This window comes from Crinia signifera, chromosome 6 (assembly GCF_055691185.1).
Source record: "Crinia signifera chromosome 6, ASM5569118v1, whole genome shotgun sequence".
Taxonomy (NCBI): Eukaryota; Metazoa; Chordata; class Amphibia; order Anura; family Myobatrachidae; genus Crinia; species Crinia signifera.
The window spans coordinates 156,726,064-156,746,973 of record NC_139222.1 but is presented as its reverse complement, the minus strand read 5'-3'; the positions used below and the strand labels follow the sequence as shown (position 1 = coordinate 156,746,973).

The 20,910-nt window shown below is 43.1% G+C and overlaps 1 protein-coding gene across 4 annotated transcripts in view; it reads right to left on the bottom strand.

Moving 5' to 3' along the window:
* Positions 1–20,910, bottom strand: part of ARHGAP40 (Rho GTPase activating protein 40) — a 63,090-nt gene that overhangs the window by 16,994 nt on the left and 25,186 nt on the right. For all 4 annotated transcript variants that reach the window (XM_083147718.1, XM_083147719.1, XM_083147720.1 and 1 more), the window contains exons 2-3: positions 3,438–3,607; positions 146–354 (exon numbers count right to left, since the gene is read on the bottom strand). In XM_083147718.1, the coding sequence (XP_083003844.1) occupies positions 146–354; positions 3,438–3,607 (379 nt within the window). The remainder of the gene's footprint in view (positions 1–145; positions 355–3,437; positions 3,608–20,910) is intronic.

Below are 20,910 nucleotides of genomic sequence, written 5' to 3'. Positions count from 1 at the left end.
TAAAATGTATGGAGAGACACAAGTTGACTACAAATAATAAATGCTTATCTGGGCTGAAAATTACCAGTAATAATGTCCATGTTTTCCATATTTTAATATATTTCTCCCATGCATAACATTTGGCTCTGTTAGAGGTACTACTCACTCTTCTGAATACATCCCTGACATCACGCGTTGGTTGCTTGGTACGCTTCCGGAGTGACTGGCTGTAGCTGTCAACACGTCGTTGTACAGTTGCAGTCTGTATTCTGGTAAGGGTCGACAAAATTAAGACATTGTCTTCTGTGGGACACTGGTCACCAATCAATGGGGAAAGACCAGCATCCTGCAGCCAATTGGCTTCTGCTTCTCCCTCTAAAAAAAAAATCCACAATGTAATTCTTTACACAATTAGACACCTCCAGGACTGGTCAAACTTAGGTTATACACATGGATCCTCATTCCGCTTGGCTCACAAGCGTACCGCTCTGACTGACTACGTTACATTCCTACAGCTGACTGAGTACGCTAACAGCGTACCGCTCAATCTACCAGCTTACTGACTTAGACGCTGTTTCTGACTGGGACACAACTTCTGACTATGGTGAACTAGACGCTGTTTCTCACTACGCTAAAACTAGACGCTATTTCCCAGATTTAGACAGGGACGCTTACAACCTACTGCCTACGCGGTACTTGTTTACGGACGCTGATAACGTAGATTACACAAGTAACACAGTCTCGCGGGATGCTGAAAACGTAGATTACAGATGTAAAGCAGCTGGCAAGCTGCCAGGATTCAACAGGTGCTGCGCCGATAACGTAGCTTAGTAAAGTAAGGCAGTCTGGCAAGCAGCCAAGTTTCAAAGAAAAAGAGTGGCGCGCGCTGGAGCGGTGAATCTACACAAGTACCAAAAGATTTTATGCGGTTTTATTTTTATGTTTGATTAAAATATATTAATATTTTTATTCTTCCTCCACGCCCTAGGGAATGTTAGGGCATGAATATCGGCTGAAAATTTTGTACAAAAATGCATGTCGACCTCTTTCATGTTGAACTTTTGACCATGTTGATCTATTGCATGTCAACCTTTAAACCCTGTTGACCTATTAGGTGTCTACCTTTAAACCCTGTTGACCTTTTGACTGTCGACCTTTTGACCCATGTCGACTTTAGTGGTCGACCATATGACTATGATCGGTCTGGATACCACGCTCCACTGGGGCAGGGACTGCTGTGAATTTTCTAATATTCTCTGTAAAGAACTGCGGAATATGCGTGCGCTATATAAGAAACTGTTAATAAATAAATAAAAACCCTTTTGGTTTGTGTGTCACACCCCCCCCCCCCCCTCGATTTCAGAGAAAGCTGTATTTTTAAGAATGCTTTTTTCTGTATACAGTACTATTAATATATTTGAACTATTTGAATATGACCCTTCTCACTTTCTAAGTAGTTTGGTTATTTTCATGATGCTACTTATGCAGCTTATGCACCATTTGTGTATGCTTTCTCTGATTCCCAATTCCCACTGCAGGTCTTAAACCGTATATTGCTGTTTTTTTCCCCTTCCTAAATGTTTAAGGCTGCAGTGGGAAAGTGCCAGAGTTGATTTACCAGTTAAAGTTAACCGGTATTTCAACACGTTTAAAAAGCAGAGTCCTACACGTTTCAGAGCCGTTTTTTAGGTAGAGGAAAGGTTTTATTGTTCCTCAGTGAGAAAAACAAAATAGCAATCTAGCAAATATGATACCTTTTAATGGCTAACAAAAATAAATGTTGTTAAAATGCAAGCTTTCGAGACTACTTAGGTCTCTTCCTCAGGCATGGTATATCAAGGTGTGTGAAGAAACACATATATATACACAGCAGAGTAGGAACAAGATGTGTTGGATGGACATTTTTAAGATCAAAACAAAACAAACTCACAGAATGAGCTTGTAAATTGAGTCCTTAATTAGTTTGTAGATAAGTAGTGTGAAAGTTTTATTGTCTCTAAGTTGATGACAGACCAGAGTTAGAGCTCCGATGCCCTCACTCTTTAGGTAGAGGGAATGGCTCTGAAATGGTATTTAGTAAAAATTTGCCGTTTTTTTTTTAATCCCCCCCCCCCCCCCCTCAAAAATGGCTTTTAAACGGTAATTTACCGTTTAAAAGCTGCAGTGGGAAAGGGTCTTTATGGCTCTTGCCGTTTAAAACCTGTATAAAAAAAACGGGTAATGACCCGTTTCAGCAGTGGGAAAGCAGCATGAGTTTCTATTAAGGCAGTTTTTACTAGAGATGTGCAGTTCGGATTTACTCGGTTCTTTTCTCAAATCTTACAGCAAGTTCGGATTTTTCCGATTGGCTATAGGCTGTCACATGTTTTGGATAGCCAATAAGATCCAGCTTTGAGATCAGAGTAAATCCAGGTAAAACCGAACCCACGCATCTCTAGTTTTTGCACAATAGCTTAATTTTGTAGGTTAGCACCATAATGTATAATTGTCCTAATTCAGCTGCACTTGTGAAAAAAACGCTAAACTACAACTCATTACTCTGACATGCTGGGGGCCCACCCAACGTCCCATCGTTACCCCATGCCATCATTTAGACTACGGTCTCATTTTTCAGAATGTGACCGCAGTTTAAGCAATCGGGTTGTCAGTGTTGAAGTTGAGTTATTGAGGTGCATGAAAGTAAGTGAGGGGGTTATTTTAGACAAGGAAAATAAAAAGTTTTCCCCCAGCATACCAAAAATCAGCAACAGGACTTGAACCAGTGGCATAGCTACATATGTGGCAGACCCTACGGCGGCTTGGGAGAGCGGCGCCAGCGGGGTCTGTGGTGGGCGCAGCTAGCTGAACTGACAGGCGACCCAGGCAGCAGTGATTGCTGAGCTGGTCCTGCCCTGTACATATCTAATGAGCGGGTACCCAGTACAGTGCATATTAAATAAGCGGGTCCCCGCCGCATCCATATGTAATGAGTGGGGGGGATGCCAGAATTTTTTTGGCAGGGGGAAGAAAAATTTCTAGCTACGCCACTGACTTGTTCCTTTGATACTAGTTCCTTTGATACTGGAGATCCCTAACGCTACATGATAATAGAACCCACCAGGAGTCACCTATAGATCCTACAAATGAATCTACAAGAAACTGCATGCCCATATAGTGGTCCTTTCTATGCCTCCCCGAACAGCAGTATTAAATGTTAGCTGCTATGGCTTTCAAGGTAGTGGAAATGAACACAGGGTTTTCTGATGGCATGTCCATTACCGATGGATTAGTACACCAGTGATATAATGAATCCACTAAATCCAAAATATTCTTCATATATTATAATAATCTAAAATATTCTACAAATACTAAACTGCTTTCCATGGGCATCAACAACATTGTCTAGATTAAATTGTAATTCTTTTTTTATTTTAATTGCTCCAGTAGACAGAGCAAATATTAAATACAAGGTCATTTACCTTCTGGGGTGCTGGGCTCAGAGGAGCTGCTCTCATCCCCATCAGATCCATGCATCTGTTTGATATTTTCCACCTCCAGCCAAAAGTCGTTCATTGAAAGAGGGTCAGAGTTTTTCCTGGAGCACAATCTGGCTTGGGGCTGGTTCATTTTGCAAGGGCAAGACTCTAGGCTGTGAGAGACAAGGAAACAAAATGAGTAATAAGGACACAAACACAAAAGGGAACAAAAGTGTCTTGGTTTAATTTCTATACGCTCACAGGAAAGCCTAAGCCCTGCTTTCACAGTCACCCGCTTTCCTGTGGGCATACAAATCAAGGCAAGCTTGAGCTTTTTTATTCAGAATTTCATGTAACGATGGATAAAAACATGGCAACACCTAAAAAGGAACAAACACCAGTGACTTGATTTAATTTTTTGATGGGCAAAAAAAATACATGTGCAAAAAATAAATGGTTGAATGTAACTGGAAAGTGTTTAATCGAACATACAGCTAGAAAAATTCTAGAAAAAGAACATACAGCTAGAAAGTCTCTAGAAAATGAACATACAGCTAGAAAAAGATTCATCGTAGAAAGGGATCGTGGCGTGGCAGCACTGCAGTCTTTTAGGACATGCACAAATCATGGAATTGTCCCATCAATTGCTCACTTCCTGCAGTTATTCCCGTGGCAGATGATTAATCATCCTTCACTATTCAATAGCCTAATCCCTTCCTACTTAAAATAGAAATCGGATTCTACTCTACATCCACATTCCAGCACTGCCCAATTGTGAATACAATACCAAACCGCATACTACTAGTATAACAAAATAAATGAAATGTTATGGGAGTTAATGTTGAACCAGCATCTATTTTTTTTCTGTTTAGATCAACAAGTGTCCAGTTTCTGTGCATTGCTGTTTGTTTCATCCGAGACGTATAAACTGGTCCCATGAGTCATAAATAATTAATACAGTTCAATAGACAGAGAGAGCGCTGAGACTCTCACACCAGGCATATGTAATTATGTAGTGTTTATGTCATTGCTGTTCAACAAAAGGCAACTGTCAGCTACAGCAGCATCTTTAGATATATTTCTTAAAGAAACCTACATCAATAAACAGCGAGTTCAGATTACCCTCTACATATGGCTCTGTCACTTCATGCCAGAGTACAAGCATCAAGACAATATGCACTTGATGCTTGAATAAATATAACCATTATGTAGGAAGGCAGTAAGCCAAGTTACAACCTCAAGGTTACTAACCTCTTTCAGCCTTGAACTTATAATGTCGGAGAAGCAGCCTTGAGGAACATATACTAAATTACTTCCTTTCACATTGTTCCCGGTCCAAGTTTTTTATTTTCGTGTTAGACTACAAGAGTACAGTAAGGGGCAGCTTCATTTACTTCTGTTAGTTTAAAAACTCCAAGGGTAAGAACCCACCCTATACAAACTTCCAGGGTAAATGGAACTGAGGTAGGGACTAGGAAGGAGGGGGGGGGGGGGGGGAGGAGAGACAGATATTCAACTTGTATTAAAGTTGTGAACATCTAAAACTGTTTTGGTGTAAATGATTAACAGTCATGGATGAGTTGCCATAAACAAAAAGTCAGCATGGAAATTGTTGACACATTTGTTGTGTCAATTTGGGTATGGGTCATTGGGTCGACACCTTCAAAAGTTCGACCTGGCTTTAGGTCTACAGGGTCAGAGGGACGACACATACATTAGGTCAACAAAGGGAAAGTAGACAGTCATAGGTTGACAAGGGTTTTTCACGTTACCATTCCCAGCTTTCATGTGCCCTCATGTTTCTTTTGATAAGATATAATATCAGATGCGTCATTTTACTCAATCTCAGTAAGATATATTAATAAAGTTCTCTCAGTTTCTCTTTTTCATACAAATGTAATTTTCACCTTCTAACCCTATACATTTCTTGCACTTGTACCTTAAACTTTTAAGCTAGCTTATCAACTAAAATAAAACACATTGACACAATAACGACATAGACATCACTGCATTAGATCTAAAAGGTCATTAATTATTGATTATATGGGAGGGTCCCTCCTTTGTAAATGTTTGGCAAGTAAGGCGCCACATAGGATCAGCTCTAGTCACGTCATTTTCAAAATGGCGATGACTTAAACACTCCAACTGAAAACCATGGCAGCGACTGAAACGCCACATCTAAATTAAGCATAACCTGCATTGGGCAAGTCTCACCATCCCTTATATGGCATGGTGTGGACACTCCCCTAGAGGAGTGCCCAATTGTCCCCCTCATATGGGATGGACACACCCGCCATGTTTCAAGGGGTAGTGCTTCCCAACGACCACTTATGCTATAAGCAGCCAGTGACGCTGTACCGCCTGAATTGATCAGAGAAATATAATTTAACCAAATTGAAAAGCCTTTTTTTTTCTATACTTATGTTGTTAGAAAATAAGGTACTTGTGGAGTATCACGGCTCCCACGACCTTGATCGTATGATAAAAAATCGCATCGCATACGATCAAATCGCATGCGATGCGATCGCACCCGATTTTGCACTGAAATGCATCAAAATGCATTGAAATGTGTAGTAAACATGTGAGATAAAAGAGAAAAACAAGGGGGTACACTGCGCTAAAAAATGGGGGGTAATAAACAATGTGTGCCAATAGAATATAAAAATTAGGTATTTATTTAAAACATATATAAGAACATGGGGTATGACATCGGATAAAAATATATATAAATTCGCTAGATAGAATTAATGGAGGGGTATTGAAAATTGTCCAGTAGATACGGTACCGTATTTTTGTAGCCACTGATAGGTAGGTCCGTTCCTATAGTATCTCCTTGTAAGTAGCTGGGTCATATGGTAACCAAGTGTCCAGAGTCACCCGCGGTAGGAATGGATGTGGAGTGTTAATCTCCTCTTAGAAAAGATGACCTCCGTTCGGGTTTAGGGCCTTATTTTGGTTCATTCTTTCTGACAAAATCCTTCTTAGATGGACAAAACCATGTGCACTGCAGGGGGGGGCAGATGTAACATGTGCAGAGAGAATTAGATTTGGGTGGGGTTTTACTTCAAAGTGAGATCTATATTGCAGTGTAAAAATAAAGCAGTCAGTATTTTCCCTGCACAGAAACAAAATTACTCACCCAAATCTAATTCTCTCTGCACATGTTACATCTACCCCCCTGCAGTGCACATGGTTTTGTCCATCTAAGAAGGATTTTGTCAGAAAGAATGAACCAAAATAAGGCCCTCAGTCCTAGATGGGTCCTTTGTTAGGTTCCCAATAGATATCCGTGATGTTTTAGGATAATAAACAAGGAGACTGGTCCGGATCAAGGCAATTGTGGATGGCAAAGGGCTAAACCTGTATAAGAGCACCCTCTTAGTTCACCAACGCGTTTCGCCAAGAATTGGCTTTATCACACCTTGATAAAGCCAATTCTTGGCGAAACGCGTTAGTGAACTAAGAGGGTGCTCTTATCCAGGTTTGGACCTTTGCCATCCACAATTGCCTTGATCCGGACCAGTCTCCTTGTTTATTATCCTAAAACATCATGGATATCTATTGGGAACCTAACAAAGGACCCATCCAGGACTAAACCCGAACGGAGGTCATCTTTTCTAAGAGGAGATTAACACTCCACATCCATTCCTACCACGGGTGACTCTGGACACTTGGTTACCATATGACCCAGCTACTTACAAGGAGATACTATAGGAACGGACCTACCTATCAGTGGCTACAAAAATACGGTACCGTATGTACTGGACAATTTTCAATACCCCTCCATTAATTCTATCTGGCGAATTTATATATATTTTTATCCGATGTCATACCCCATGTTCTTATATATGTTTTAAATAAATACCTCATTTTTATATTCCATTGGCACACATTGTTTATTACCCCCCCATTTTTTAGCACAGTGTACACCCTTGTTTTTCTCTGTATTCTATAGGAGGTTGACTACCCCCTACCCACACTGCAGCTTGGCGAAGCACCCCGTATCTCTTGCGCCCCCTACACGAGGCGGTAACTCCACCCCTTCTCCCCTCAGCTCTCCATGTAAGATAAAAGCATTGAAGTAGTAGATATATGCAATAAGTACTACAGATGCAAATATTGTGTGACTAAATGAAAAGTACTTATCGATTTGCCTATTATTTTCGGTACTTGTGGAGTATCACGGCTCCCATCGTATGGCATCGTGTGCCATATGTAGTGGCATACGATGGTATACGATGCGATGCGATTTTTATCGATTTTTCAGCATTTTTGGTCAAAAGGCGTATGCGATGGCATCGGATGCCATACGATGGCATACGTTTTTGATCTTAAATGCATCCAAATGCATTAAAATTAGTATGAAACATGTTAATTGGCTCCCAACTGTCATTTTTCACTGTGTACCACCCCCAATATCAACGGCAACCCGAAGCATGGCGAGCGCAGCGAGCCCGCGAAGGGCGGCGGTACGCGTCCTACGACCTTTTCATACCCCCACTATCCACGTCGGTGTGGAGTTGAGAATAGAAAGTGTAGCGAGCGCAGCAAGCCACCGAGCACGAAGCGTGGCGAGCCCCGCGAGGGGACGCGGATACCTTCACAGAAATATGCGTCCCCTCGCGGGCTTCACAGATATCCGCTGCGCTCGCCACACTTTCTATTCTCAACTCCACGCCGACGTGGATAGTGGGGGTACGAAAAGGTCGTAGGACGCGTACCGCTGCGCTCGCCACGCTTCAGGTTGGCGTTGATATTGGGGGTGGTACACAGTGAAAAATGACAGTTGGGGGCCAATTAACATGTTTCATACTAATTTTAATGCATTTGGATGCATTTAAGATCAAAAACGTATGCCATCGCATAGGATGCCATCGTATGGCATCTGATGCGATCGCATACGATTTTTGACCAAAAATGCTGAAAAATCGGTAAAAATCGCATCGCATCGTATACCATCGTATGCCACTACATATGGCACACAATGCCATACGATGGGAGCCGTGATACTCCACAAGTACCGAAAATAATAGGCAAATCGATAAGTACTTTTCATTTAGTCACACAATATTTGCATCTGTAGTACTTATTGCATATATCTACTACTTCAATGCTTTTATCTCCCAAGTGAAAACTTGTATTGCAACACATGTGCCTCAGCCCGGCTCGGAACACTCAGAAAACAGAAGCTGTACGTCTCACCTTCTCCCAAGACATGAACATTGGTATGCACATCTCTGTATGACAATGCAGACATTAGCATTTGTGGACATCCATTTGGGACACCAAGAGCCCAATTCAGACCTGTTCGCTGAGCTGCAAATTCACAGACTGAGCAACTATCGAATGACCCCGCATGCGCACGGTCTGCAGAGTGTCCATACAAAGACAGACAGCAAAGGTTAGGGGATTGACACCCTGATGCCGTTTGGGGGTGGTAACGCAGCATTTCCTGAGCATGTCACAGGGTGCCCGTTGGGAGGGAGGGCGACTGACGTCATCAGTTGCCTCCTTCTCCTCATGGCCTCTGCACCACCGAGTGAATATAGACTTACTCGGCACTGCGAATAGAGGGGAAAACCATTCGATGGCGAGTGATTCCAAATGGTTTTCCCTTCATGTGCATGGCTGCAAATGCATTTGCAGCCGTGCACATGGGTGGGATTTCTTGTGCAGGGTGGTGGTTACCTGCTTGCTGGGCTCCGAAAACCTCGCAGTCAAGCGAGCAGGTCTGAATCGGGCCACAATTGTGTACAACACAAAGTGTATGGCAGCAGTAGAATGGCCGTATTGTTACTGCGCAGGTTGGCCCTGTGTTTTTAAAGGTTAGTCTATCTATAAAACTCACATGAATGCAACAGCTTCAGCAAACACAATACTTATTGGGACACATAAGTATATTTGGCTATTACCAAACATATAAAACATCAGAATATACAGATGCCTTGCCATGCTGTGCGAGATACCTGGCGTGAGTGATCTGCCAGGTCTCGCAGTGACACTGGGACACACAAGGAGACTGTGCTTATTAATTTGATATAGGACACATATACGGAGTGTGGCTAAGTCTGTATAGAGTAGAACAGAACTTGTACTGGGAAAAAAGGATTAACAGCGACATTGTAGAACTCTGTACATATTCAGAGACTCACTTTTGCACACAGGTAAACAATGGTCATATTTAAAATTAATCAACAAAGTCCTTGTGTATCCTAGTCGCATTACGTTGCTATTAGCACGCACTTGTAGCAAAAAAAGAAGCCAGATGGGTACTTATGTAGTATCTGGGCGTCCGATTTAGAAATCGGATCGGATCGCATCGCATCGCATGCAACCAAATCGTATGCGATGCGATGGTCAAGATTTTTCCATAGGATTCAATGTTAAAATGGTCTGAGTCCATTTTAACATAGAATTCAATGGGAAAAAGGGGTCCTTTTCCTTTCCCTACTATCCAAGTGGGCATGGAGTTGGATATAAACCTGTGGCGAGCGTAGCGAGCCACCGAGCCCGAAGTGTGGCGAGCGAACACAGAATACTTTAAGAAATATGCGTCGCTTCGCTCGCCACCCTTCGGGCTCGGTGGCTCGCTGCGCTCGCCACGCTGCACTCGCCACGCTATATAAAATCAACTCTATGCCCACTTGGATAGTGGGGAAATAAACAGGACCTTCTTAACATTGAATCCTATGCAAAAGCGTATCGAATCGCATCGCATCTGATTGTATGCCTTAAGGTAAGGCATACAATCACAAAATCGGACGCCCAGATACTACATAAGTACCGCCAGATGCTATAAGGTTTTTAAGCAACTTGGCGTGCCAAGTGCGGCTGTTTGGTGTGATGGTGGACTGTAATTTAGGAGCTTATTCAGGCCTAATCACTAGCTGATAAATTGCAGTGATCTGAGATCAGATAGCTGCAGCCCAGCCAAAGTGAAAACCCGCCCTGTGCATGTCTGCAACAGGTTGCAAAGATATCGCAGGTCAGCAATTAGCTGCAAATCCATTCGCAACTCACTCGCCACCATATGATTTTTACAGTGTGCAATCTGTACATAACCCAAACCCACTCGGCTAGTGCAATAGAGACAGGCTGATCAAGGCTGGAGATTACCTCACATGCTCTCCCTGGAAACGCCTGGGCAGATCTGCGGTTTCCCTGGCACTTCCAGAAAACTGCCGGTTATCACCCACAAACACAAGCTTCCTGTCAGTCAACTTGCGAATGGCTTGCAATCAGAATTTTGGATTTTATCGCAGGGAGGCCTCACGCATACTCGCTAGGATCTATACACATGCACAGCCAATTGATAATCGGCCAGGCTGCAACTTTGCAGCCCAGCAATCAAGTCTGCATAACCCCTTAGTTGTTAATGCTTTTTCATTTCCAAAATAAATGCCAGATTTTTCGCTGTAACGTTTGGCTCACTTTTTCAGTTCTACCAAACTGCTCAGCGCAAAGTCTCTTTTTCTGCATATTTAATGAGAATTAAATTATGCTTACTTATTGAAGCTGAGAATTACATGGCCACATTGTTTAAAATATATATATATATGGTTTAGGGATTGCAGAGAACATAGGTACTGGTTAGCAGTAAAATATCCCTAATATGTTAAGGAAAGGACATGGACCTCTTACCTCATACTATTACACAGATATCAGGAAAAAAAGAACATCCCGCTTTCTGTTGTCTCCTTACATTTGGGTATCACAATTTGACCAAAAAACACAGATACCAGAATAGATGCTCCTACCCTACATCTATACCTCTTTCCTTAATATATTGCATTCAGAATGCTAACATTTGAAACTTAACATTAACAAATAACTGTCACCCAAAACCCAAAAGGTGTGACTAGCATCACTCAACACAAACATTCAATACAACTTTGTTGTTTACACAGAAGCAATAACATCAAATATATGAAGTATATATATATATATATATATATATATATATATATATATATATATATATATATATATATATATATATATATATATATATATATATACATATATATATACAAAGTCCAATGCAGCCGGCACTCACGTGAATAATAACAGCTGGCCTCGGTGCCCAGGTAGAAGAAGTCATACACAATGTCCAATAATAAATGGCACTCCAGAGACACGTTTCAGCTGAGTCAAATTGTATTGTGAAAGGCTAAGCTTTCGGGGTTTGACCCCCTTCGTCAGAGCACACAATCCTGTGTGCTCTGACGAAGGGGGTCAAACCCCGAAAGCTTAGCCTTTCACAATACAATTTGACTCAGCTGAAACGTGTCTCTGGAGTGCCATTTATTATTGGACATTGTATATATATATATATATATATATATATATATATATATATATATATATATATATATATATATATATATATATATACACATATATACATATATATACACACACACACACAGATTGATTGCCTGGCACTCCTGAGGATACGAGCAACTGTCGCGGTGCCTACTTAAAAAGTGGATGTATGTACGATTTCCTTAGTCCCCAAAGGGGAGGAAGAAGTGGCACTCAGCTGGCTTTTTGTAGAAAGAGGATGTAATCCACGTTAGGACAATATACAATAAAGTGCAAAGTTCGTCATGTCGACGTTTCAAGGCCTCTTGGCCTTTTCATCAGGACGTGTACAAAATGGTGCATAAAGTGCTGTGCTGTAAGGTGCAAACAGAGCTAAGTGCTCTTCTTACCTTAAATAGCAGAGTGACTGTGTAAACTCGTGCAGCAACGCAGGAGCGATGCTGCACGAGTTTACAAAGTCACTCTGCTATTTTATTTTTTATTATTTTAATTATTGGCTGTGGTGAAATATAATACTATTACCTAGTATATAGGCAATATATATATAAACCTCCCTGCATTATACTACAGATGGAGCGGGTGGTGTCATCTTTGCAGGGGCTGGCGGTGGATTCGGCATGCGCCAGCCCTTGGAAGGAGACGCATGCACACGAGATGCGTGTGCGCCCCTTACAATGGAGCTCCCCCTGCTGCCTCGCCGCCGGTCCCCCCATCCCCTAACCCTGCCTGTCTCCCTGAAGCGGATAGGGGCAGAGCTCCCATCCCCCACCAACGGGAAACTGGGACGCGCTTGCAGTCAGATGTAGCGTCCGCTCGCCAGCGGGGGTGGTCTGGCGAGCCATGGCGCTGGATGAGCGGCGCTACATCTGTATAATGTGTACTGTGCAGCATACCATACTATGTACAGTGCTTACAGTTCTTGTAAAATTGAAGTCTGTTGCAAAAGTTGACATTACTACAAAATAAATAGAACACTTGTCAAAAAGTGTGTGTATATATACACACACAAATCTATTCACTTTAAATTCAACAGAAAATAGCACTCACATATTCTAAAATGCAGATATTACTTAAGTGATACAAAAAAAGCAAACCATAAGCTTAAAATAGAATAATAGCCTATTAAATTGCTTAAGTAGTTACCTGTTCGAGAGGGGATAAAAGTGTCTGGAAAGGAGGACTTGGGGTCTTGGTATCCTAGTTATAGGAAACAAGGAGGTTACCTCCATCTGTTTAGAACAGTTTGGACAACACGATGGCAGCCCAGTGATCCTAGATTCCGTTTGCAAGGCTTGTAGGTCAGAGGAGGCAGCATACTCTGATCTTAGGAGTGACAGAGAATCCATTCCAAAAAGTAGCAAACAAACATTATATCTCAGATTAATGTGGTTTCCTCATCTAATTTATCCAATGTGGATTTATTCTTGCATGAGAAGTCCATGTTAAACAACAGAGCTACGAAGGAACATTTTGGAAAGTCTTTTCAACCCCTTTCTCTCCCCAGCTCATGTTCATTCCTACAGTACACTGAACTTGCCATACTGGTTTTACAGCATCTACATTTCGGGCAATCCTTTTTGCTATGCCTACATGCCAGAGGGCGGGGGTTCAAGAAAGGTACGCATTTTTAGATCCACGTGGAAGAAACAGATGTAGAATAGGGAAGAACATAGGGAGCAAGGTTCCCCAATATTGCATTAAATTTCCTATTCGGCTTCTGTGATTAAGAGAAGAAATGCATTGCCCATTTCCCAGGCTATGTAACACTTTGGAGCCAGTCACTCAATAGACAACAGAGTAATTGTAATTAAAAGCCTGATGCAGGCGGGCCGAATTCGTCCGCTTTTCCTATGGTGGGGTTTGCGCATGTTATGTTTTATGGTTAGACAGTCAGTTAGCAAATGTTATGTTTTATGGTTAGACAGTCAGTGGCCTCAACTACACCAAAAGCTTGACATGCAATAGATCGACACCATCAAAAGGTCTTCAGGGGAAAAATGTTGACCGGGTCAAGATGTCAAAATGAAAAAGGTAAACATTACTTTTTCACATTTTATTGGTGTCAATGTCAACTGTCAACATGGACCCCCAATTAGTGTCACACTCGCCATGCTTCAGGCACTATTATATACTTCCCATATAGCGACATAGATGGTGAACAAGCTGGTTAAACAATAAAATAAAATAAAATCATTAAAAAAACCTCATGTCAACAGTGTGTTTACCTTTTTAATAGAATAGAATCAACTTTATTGGTCATGTATGCTTGCGCACACTAGGTTTTTATTGAGGATTACAGTGCAGCATCAAACAGGGGTAAGGTGGGGGGGAGGAGACCTTACATACATTACATTAAGACATTACATGCATTCTATTTCTAGCTACGACTATGGTGGATAGGTCGCCAAGTAGGGTCACGTTGTTTGGCTGTTGATATTGGGATTGCATTTGCTTTGATTGGATTGTGCAGGTGATGGATGGCTAACGGAAAGAAGCTTCTTGCGGATCTGGATGTTTTAATGGGGACAGACCTGAACCGTCTTCTGGATGGTAGGATGTTGAACAGGTTGTGACTGGGATGCAGCTTGTCCTTCGCGATCTTCTCGGCGCGTTTCCTTACCCTGGATTAGAACAGATCCCTTATCGGGGGGAGGTTGGTCCTTTCCGCAGTCTTCACTACCCTCTGCAGTTTTTGTTTGTCATTCTCGCTTGCGCCACCATACCAGATTGTGATCGAGGAACATAGGATAGACTCTACAATGGCGAGGTAGAATACGCACAGCAGCTCCTGTGGGATGTTGAATTTCCTGAGTTGACTCAGAAAGAACTGGCGCTGATATGTTTAATCCCCATCTTAGGTCGCTGGACATGGTTGTTCCTAAGAATTTGAAGGATTCACCCCTTGATACCACTGTGTTGGCTATTGTTAGCGGAACCAGTGCATTTGGTTTTTTCCTGTAGTCGACCACCATCTCAACTGTTTTGGTGCGGTTTAGATTGAGGTTGTTGCTGCTGCACCACTGTCAGCTTCTCCACTTCACGCCTGTACGCGGATTCGTCACCATCCTTGATTAGGCCGATATTAGTGGTGTCGTCTGCAAATTTGATGATTTTCACTGACTGCTCAGCTGAGGTGCAGTCATTCATGTAGAGAGAGAAGAGCAGAGGGAGAGGACGCATCCTTGGGGGGCTTCAGTACTGATTGTTCGTGTGCTGGACGAGAAGGCACCGGCTTTGACCACCGTTAGAAAGTCCACTATCCATGAGCATGTTGATCCTGGGACTCCTAAGGAGAGGAGTTTTGGCTGCAGGATGCCGGGGACGATAGAGTTAAATGCTGAGCTGAAGTCCACGAATAGGACTCTCGCATAGGTGCTTGGATGGTCGAGGTGTTGTAAAATATGGTGCAGCCCGTGGTTGACCGCATCCTCTACACTTCTGTTCGCCAGGTAGGCAAACTGCATGGGGTCAAGGTGAGAGTTGGTCACTTCTCTCAGGTGCTTCAGTACTAGTCTTTTGAATGCTTTCATGGCCACTGAAGTTAGTGCAATTGGCCTGAAGTCATTTAGTCCTTTAGGTCATTTAGGTCCTTCGCGGGTGTTTTCTTCGGGACCGGGACGATGATAGAGCGTTTGAAGCAGGCAGGAACCGTGCACAAGTCCAGGGAGGAGTTGAATATCGTTGTGAAGAAGGGGGCGAGCTGAGCTGCACAGGTCCTGGCTGGATGGCGACACACCATCCGGTCCGGAAGCCTTCTTAGGTTTTATTCTTTGGAGTACTGCTTCTACCTCGACTTGGTCCACGTGGAGGGCCTGTGAGTGGTGGTCTTTGCGATGGAGTGGGGGAGGTATGGCCTGCTCAATTCTGCAGTAGAACTTGTTCAGGTCTTCTGCAAGTTCATGGCTGGTTTCAGACAGTGGTTGGGCTTTCTTGTAATTTGTGATGGTTTGCATGCCCTTCCATGCTGCCGCAGGGTCCTTTGCTGTGAGGTTGCGCGTCAGCTTGTTTGTATATTCCTTTTTGCGAGTTTGATATCCCGAGTCAAGGAATTCCTGGCTCTTTTGTACTGTGCCCTGTCCCCACTGCTGTATGCCTCCTCCTTGGCTCGACAGAGTTTCCTGAGCTGGCAACCTAACCATGGCTTGTTGTTGTTGAAGGATCGGATTCGCTTGATTGGTACACATAAATCCTTGCAGAAGCTGATGTAGGATGTTACTGTATCCGCTAGTTCATCTATGTCAGAGGCAGAGGCTATGAACACCGTCCAGTCAGTGCAGTCGAAGCAGGACTGGAGCTTTGTTTTTGCCTCAATTTACCAGTTTTTGACAGACTTGATAACAGGCTTAGCAGTCTTTAGCTTCTGGATATATGTTGGAAGAAGGTGGAACATGCAGTGGTCAGAGAGACCCAGTGCTGCATGGGGGATGGATCGGTATGCAGACATTATGGTGGTGTAGCAGTGGTCTAGCGTTCGCTCCTCTCTTGTGTGGCACGTGACCTGCTGCATGTATTTTGGGAGCTCCTGGCTCAGGTTGGCACAGTTCAAGTTGCCAAGCACAATGAGCAGTGAGTCTGGGTGTCTAAGTTCAATGTCCGTTATCAGAGTGGCCAGCTGAAGTTGGGCTTCTGTCGGACTTGGTTGTGGGGGGGGGGGGGGGATGTATACTCCTACTAGGCTAATAGAGGCAATTTCCCAAGGGGAGTAAAAAGGTTTGCATTTGAGGGTAAGAGTCTCTAGTTGGGGGCTGCATGACTTGCTTAGGGACTTTATGTCGGTGCACCACCTGATGTTTATGTAGAGGCAGATGCCCCCTTCTTTGGATTTGCCAGAGAGCTCTTTGTCGCGGTCGGCCCTGAAGAGGCTGAAGCTTGACAGTCACTGAGGATTTGGCAATATGGTCTTCCAGCCAGGTTTCTGTGAAGCATAGGATGGAGGATCTTGCAGTGGCCGACCTTGCATCTTGTATTAGCAGAGACAGCTCAGCCATCTTGTTCGCAAGAGATCTGGTGTTTGATAGCAGGATTGCTGGGAGGGCAGATCTATGGCCTCTGCGTCTCTACCTGACAGAGACTCCGGCCTGGCAGCCCCTCTTGCACCATTCGACCATGCCAGACTTCCCTGCTGGCTGCAACTTTGTTGCATCCTTTCTGCACAGGGCAGCGTGGACTGTGAGGGCTGCCAATCTGTCCACCTCCCACTCCGTCAGGCCCATACGGGTGGTCTGCTCCAGGGGTATGCTCCATTTCAGAAGGGTTTCTCTGCTGTGCTTGGTCACCACACTTGGCAGGGTCACCGCACTCGAGGGAGTGATGAATGAGGACAAGGACAGGGGGAGACAAGAGGAGACATATAGTTTGGTTGAGCTGCACAGCTCAGATGCAGCCTTCTGCGGTGCCATATTTGTTGTATCCAGTATGATGAAAACACTTTCTCAAGTGTCAACCTTTTGACCATGATGACCTATTGTATGTAAACATTTAAACCATGTCGACCTTTTGGGGTCAGACCTGTTGACTGTCTATATAGACATGGTAGATCTATCAACCGGAACTATATATAGAGATGGTATGCACAGCTCTAGTTCATTTAAATTAGCACATTATTTTGAACCTAATGTAGAACATAACAAAATGGAAGCATTATGTGTAAGGGCCACTAAACCTAAATTTCAAATTTTACAATGTTATTTATGAGCATCAAGCACATGGCCAAAAGATTTGCACAAAATAGAGTGAAAAGATTAAAGATTTCCTGCAAAATTAAAGAATCATTAGGATAACCACTCCCCCAATTAGCTGCATTGAAGCAATGTCTCTCTCTAGTGACATATTTCTACCTCTCCCTATCGCCCAATACCCAATTTGAATAATGATGCTTCTGAGAGATCACGGCTTAGATGTGTCATGTATATTGACTGCTCCAAATAAATAGCTACTACAATTATTGCTTACTGTTCCGTATTACTCAGCTTCCCAGGACACTGTTCTCTACTAATTACCAGTACCACAAGTATCAACATAAAAAAAAAAAAAAAATACCTCATAGCTTTTGTTGTCTGGTTACTTCCTTGCTACTACTGCAATATTAAACTCTAAAAACATATCTGACTTGAGAACTCCCTGGATCATCTAGATAGGTGACCACTAATTTAAATGCTAGTACTCAAGTCTTCTATTTCTTTGAAAAAGCCAGTAAATGGAGACATTTATTCATTTCACAAGCTGTTTTAGAGGTCAAATTGCCCTCCATTCTTCCTGGAATTTGTATAAAAAGTGCATAACCAAGTAAGTTCTCCAATGAGGCTTCATGTCATATTCCAAGATGGCTGCCAAGATCAATACTGAGCAGGCACAGGGGCCATCTTGTCCTTACTGTGTAGAATGATATGGAGTGAGACAGAAGTCTCCTGCTCAGCGCTTATGTGAGACCTGGTTATTGCCAGTTATAAAGTAATTCCTGTATCCCTGCACAGGTATCTGATTGCAAAAAACTCTCACTGTCTGGTAAGTTATATGAACCCCTACTCCAATCCATTGCCAGTGCACATGTAACTATATATATATATATATATATATATATATATATATATATATATATATATATATATATATATATATATATATATAATGTCCGATGGATGGCCGGCACTCCAAAAGTCAAAGCAATCAAAGCAATAGGGTCGGGTGCCCTCCCAGAGGGAGAGAGACAAACTCTGTCCAATATAGCGATGCTGCACGGGTGGCACTCCAGAAATAACGACAGGTAGACAGGTGTCAGGTGACCAACGTTTCAAATGTTATATTAACATTTTTCATCAGGGTGTGATGAAAAATGTTAATATAACATTTGAAACGTTGGTCACCTGACACCTGTCGTTATTTCTGGAGTGCCACCCGTGCAGCATCGATATATATATATATATATATATATATATATATATATATATATATATATATATATATATATATATAATTTCACCTGTCTGAATTCAAAGTACAACTCCACACTAACTTTAGAAAACAACATTAACACTTTAGAATTACTATATGATTTTTTGGGTATCATTTTTCTTCTCTTTAAATTACTATGCAGATGACTGCTTTTGTCTATTTTCCAGCTTTTGGGAGCAAATGGTCGATTGTAATTTGTTCCCAGAAATTTCCAGATTTTCATTTCAACCAGCCAGATTGGAAAAATAATCTTCTAGTGTATATGTGCCTTTTCCGTTCAGTTTTAAATCATGAATATTAAATTTAGCGATATGCACCGGCCACTTTTCACGTTTTGGGTTTTGAGTTCTGATTACCTTCAGGTTTTGGGTTCTATTGGGTTTTGCCAAAACACCCCCTCAACGTTTTAGGTTCTGATTTCTTTTCATTTTAAAGCATATTTGCTCCTAAGCTATTATTAACCTCAATAGCATTCATCTCCACTCATTTCCAGTCTATTCTGAACACCTCACAATATTGTTTTTAGGCCAAAAGGTTGCACCAAAGTAGCTGGATAACTATAAGCGACACAAGTGGACAGCACACAGTGGCGTAACTAATAATTCTGCGCCCCCCTGCCAAAATTGCAGGGGGGTGCCCCCCTAGGGTAAACACCCCCTCCCCCCCCCCCACCTGCTGACCCCCGTGCGGCCGTTACCTCATAAATATTACTTCAATGAGAGTGTGCACTCCCGTGCCCTGGTGAGGACCGCAGCGCAGCCGGGTGGTGGGACAGTCAGCCGCTGCCATGATTGTGGGGGGCGGGGGGGTGTTTGAGTCGTGTCCCGGCTCTCACCGCTACTGCTGATAATGAAAAGTGACACTTGGAAAATGGCTGCCCCCATACAGCAGCCATTTTCCATGTGTAGCTTTTTGTATTAGCAGCAGTAGCCGGGAGAGCTGGGACCCGTTGCAGACAAAAGCACAGGCGGCAGAAGGCAGTGAGTTTTAATAGTCCCGCAGCCCGCCCCCAGCGCCCACATCAGCTCAGCGCCTCCCCGCCACCGCTTGGGCTGTGGGACTACAGTTACGCCACAGACGGCACAAACAGTAGACTGATATGGCACACTTAGCATCACCCCTGGACTGATATGGCACACTTAGCATCACCCCTGGACTAATACAGCACTTCACAACACCCCATGAATTATACAGCACACTTGGCTCACCCCTGCCATATATTATATCACACTTAACAGCCCTTGCCGTAAAAAGAAGGGCAACTTCCCTGGTCTAATAAGGGACACATGGGGGCACCCCTGGACTGATACAAGACACATGGGGGACAACTGAAATTATTAGGCACACATGCGGGCATCCCATGACCGATAAGGGACACATGGGGGCACCCATGGAATTATATGGCACAGATGCGGGCACCCCTGGACTGATACGGGACACATGGGGGCACCCATGTTATTATATAGCACACAAGCGGGCACCCCTGGACTGATACAGGACACATGGGGGCACCCATGGAAATACGGCACACATGTGGGCACCCCTGGACTTATACGGGAAAAATGGAGGCACCCATGTTATTATATAGCACACAAGCGGGCACCCCTGGACTGATACAGGACACATGGGGGCACCCATGGAAATACGGCACACATGTGGGCACCCCTGGACTGATACGGGACACATGTGGGCCCCCGTGGACTAATACAGCACACATGCGGGCACCCTGGCCTTATCCTGATACACTGGCAGCAGTAATTTAATTTAAAAAATATATATTTTAGTGCTTTGAATTTTTCTTATTTTATTAAAATAATGCAGCCCCTTCTATGCATAAAATCAACCCCCTCACCCCCCCACCCCCCCCCCCCCCCCGTGTTGTATGGACAGTGGACAGTGTCTGCCCAATCAAGCCACTCACTGGACAGACATACATATGCTAATTTTGCTGAATCAAACATCCAGTGCTACCACATATTTCAGGCAGCAGGTATAATAAACATAATCTGCATAAGGTCATTTAGCAAGATTATATAAACAACATGTAGATAAGTGCAATACTTATTTACACACAAGGTAATAGATCATATTCAATATCCTCATAAACAGCCTACATGTACTTAGCAGAATCATATAAATGTCCTATATTTAGTCAATATAATGCTTATTTTCTACCATGGGCATTTTCTCATACATGACA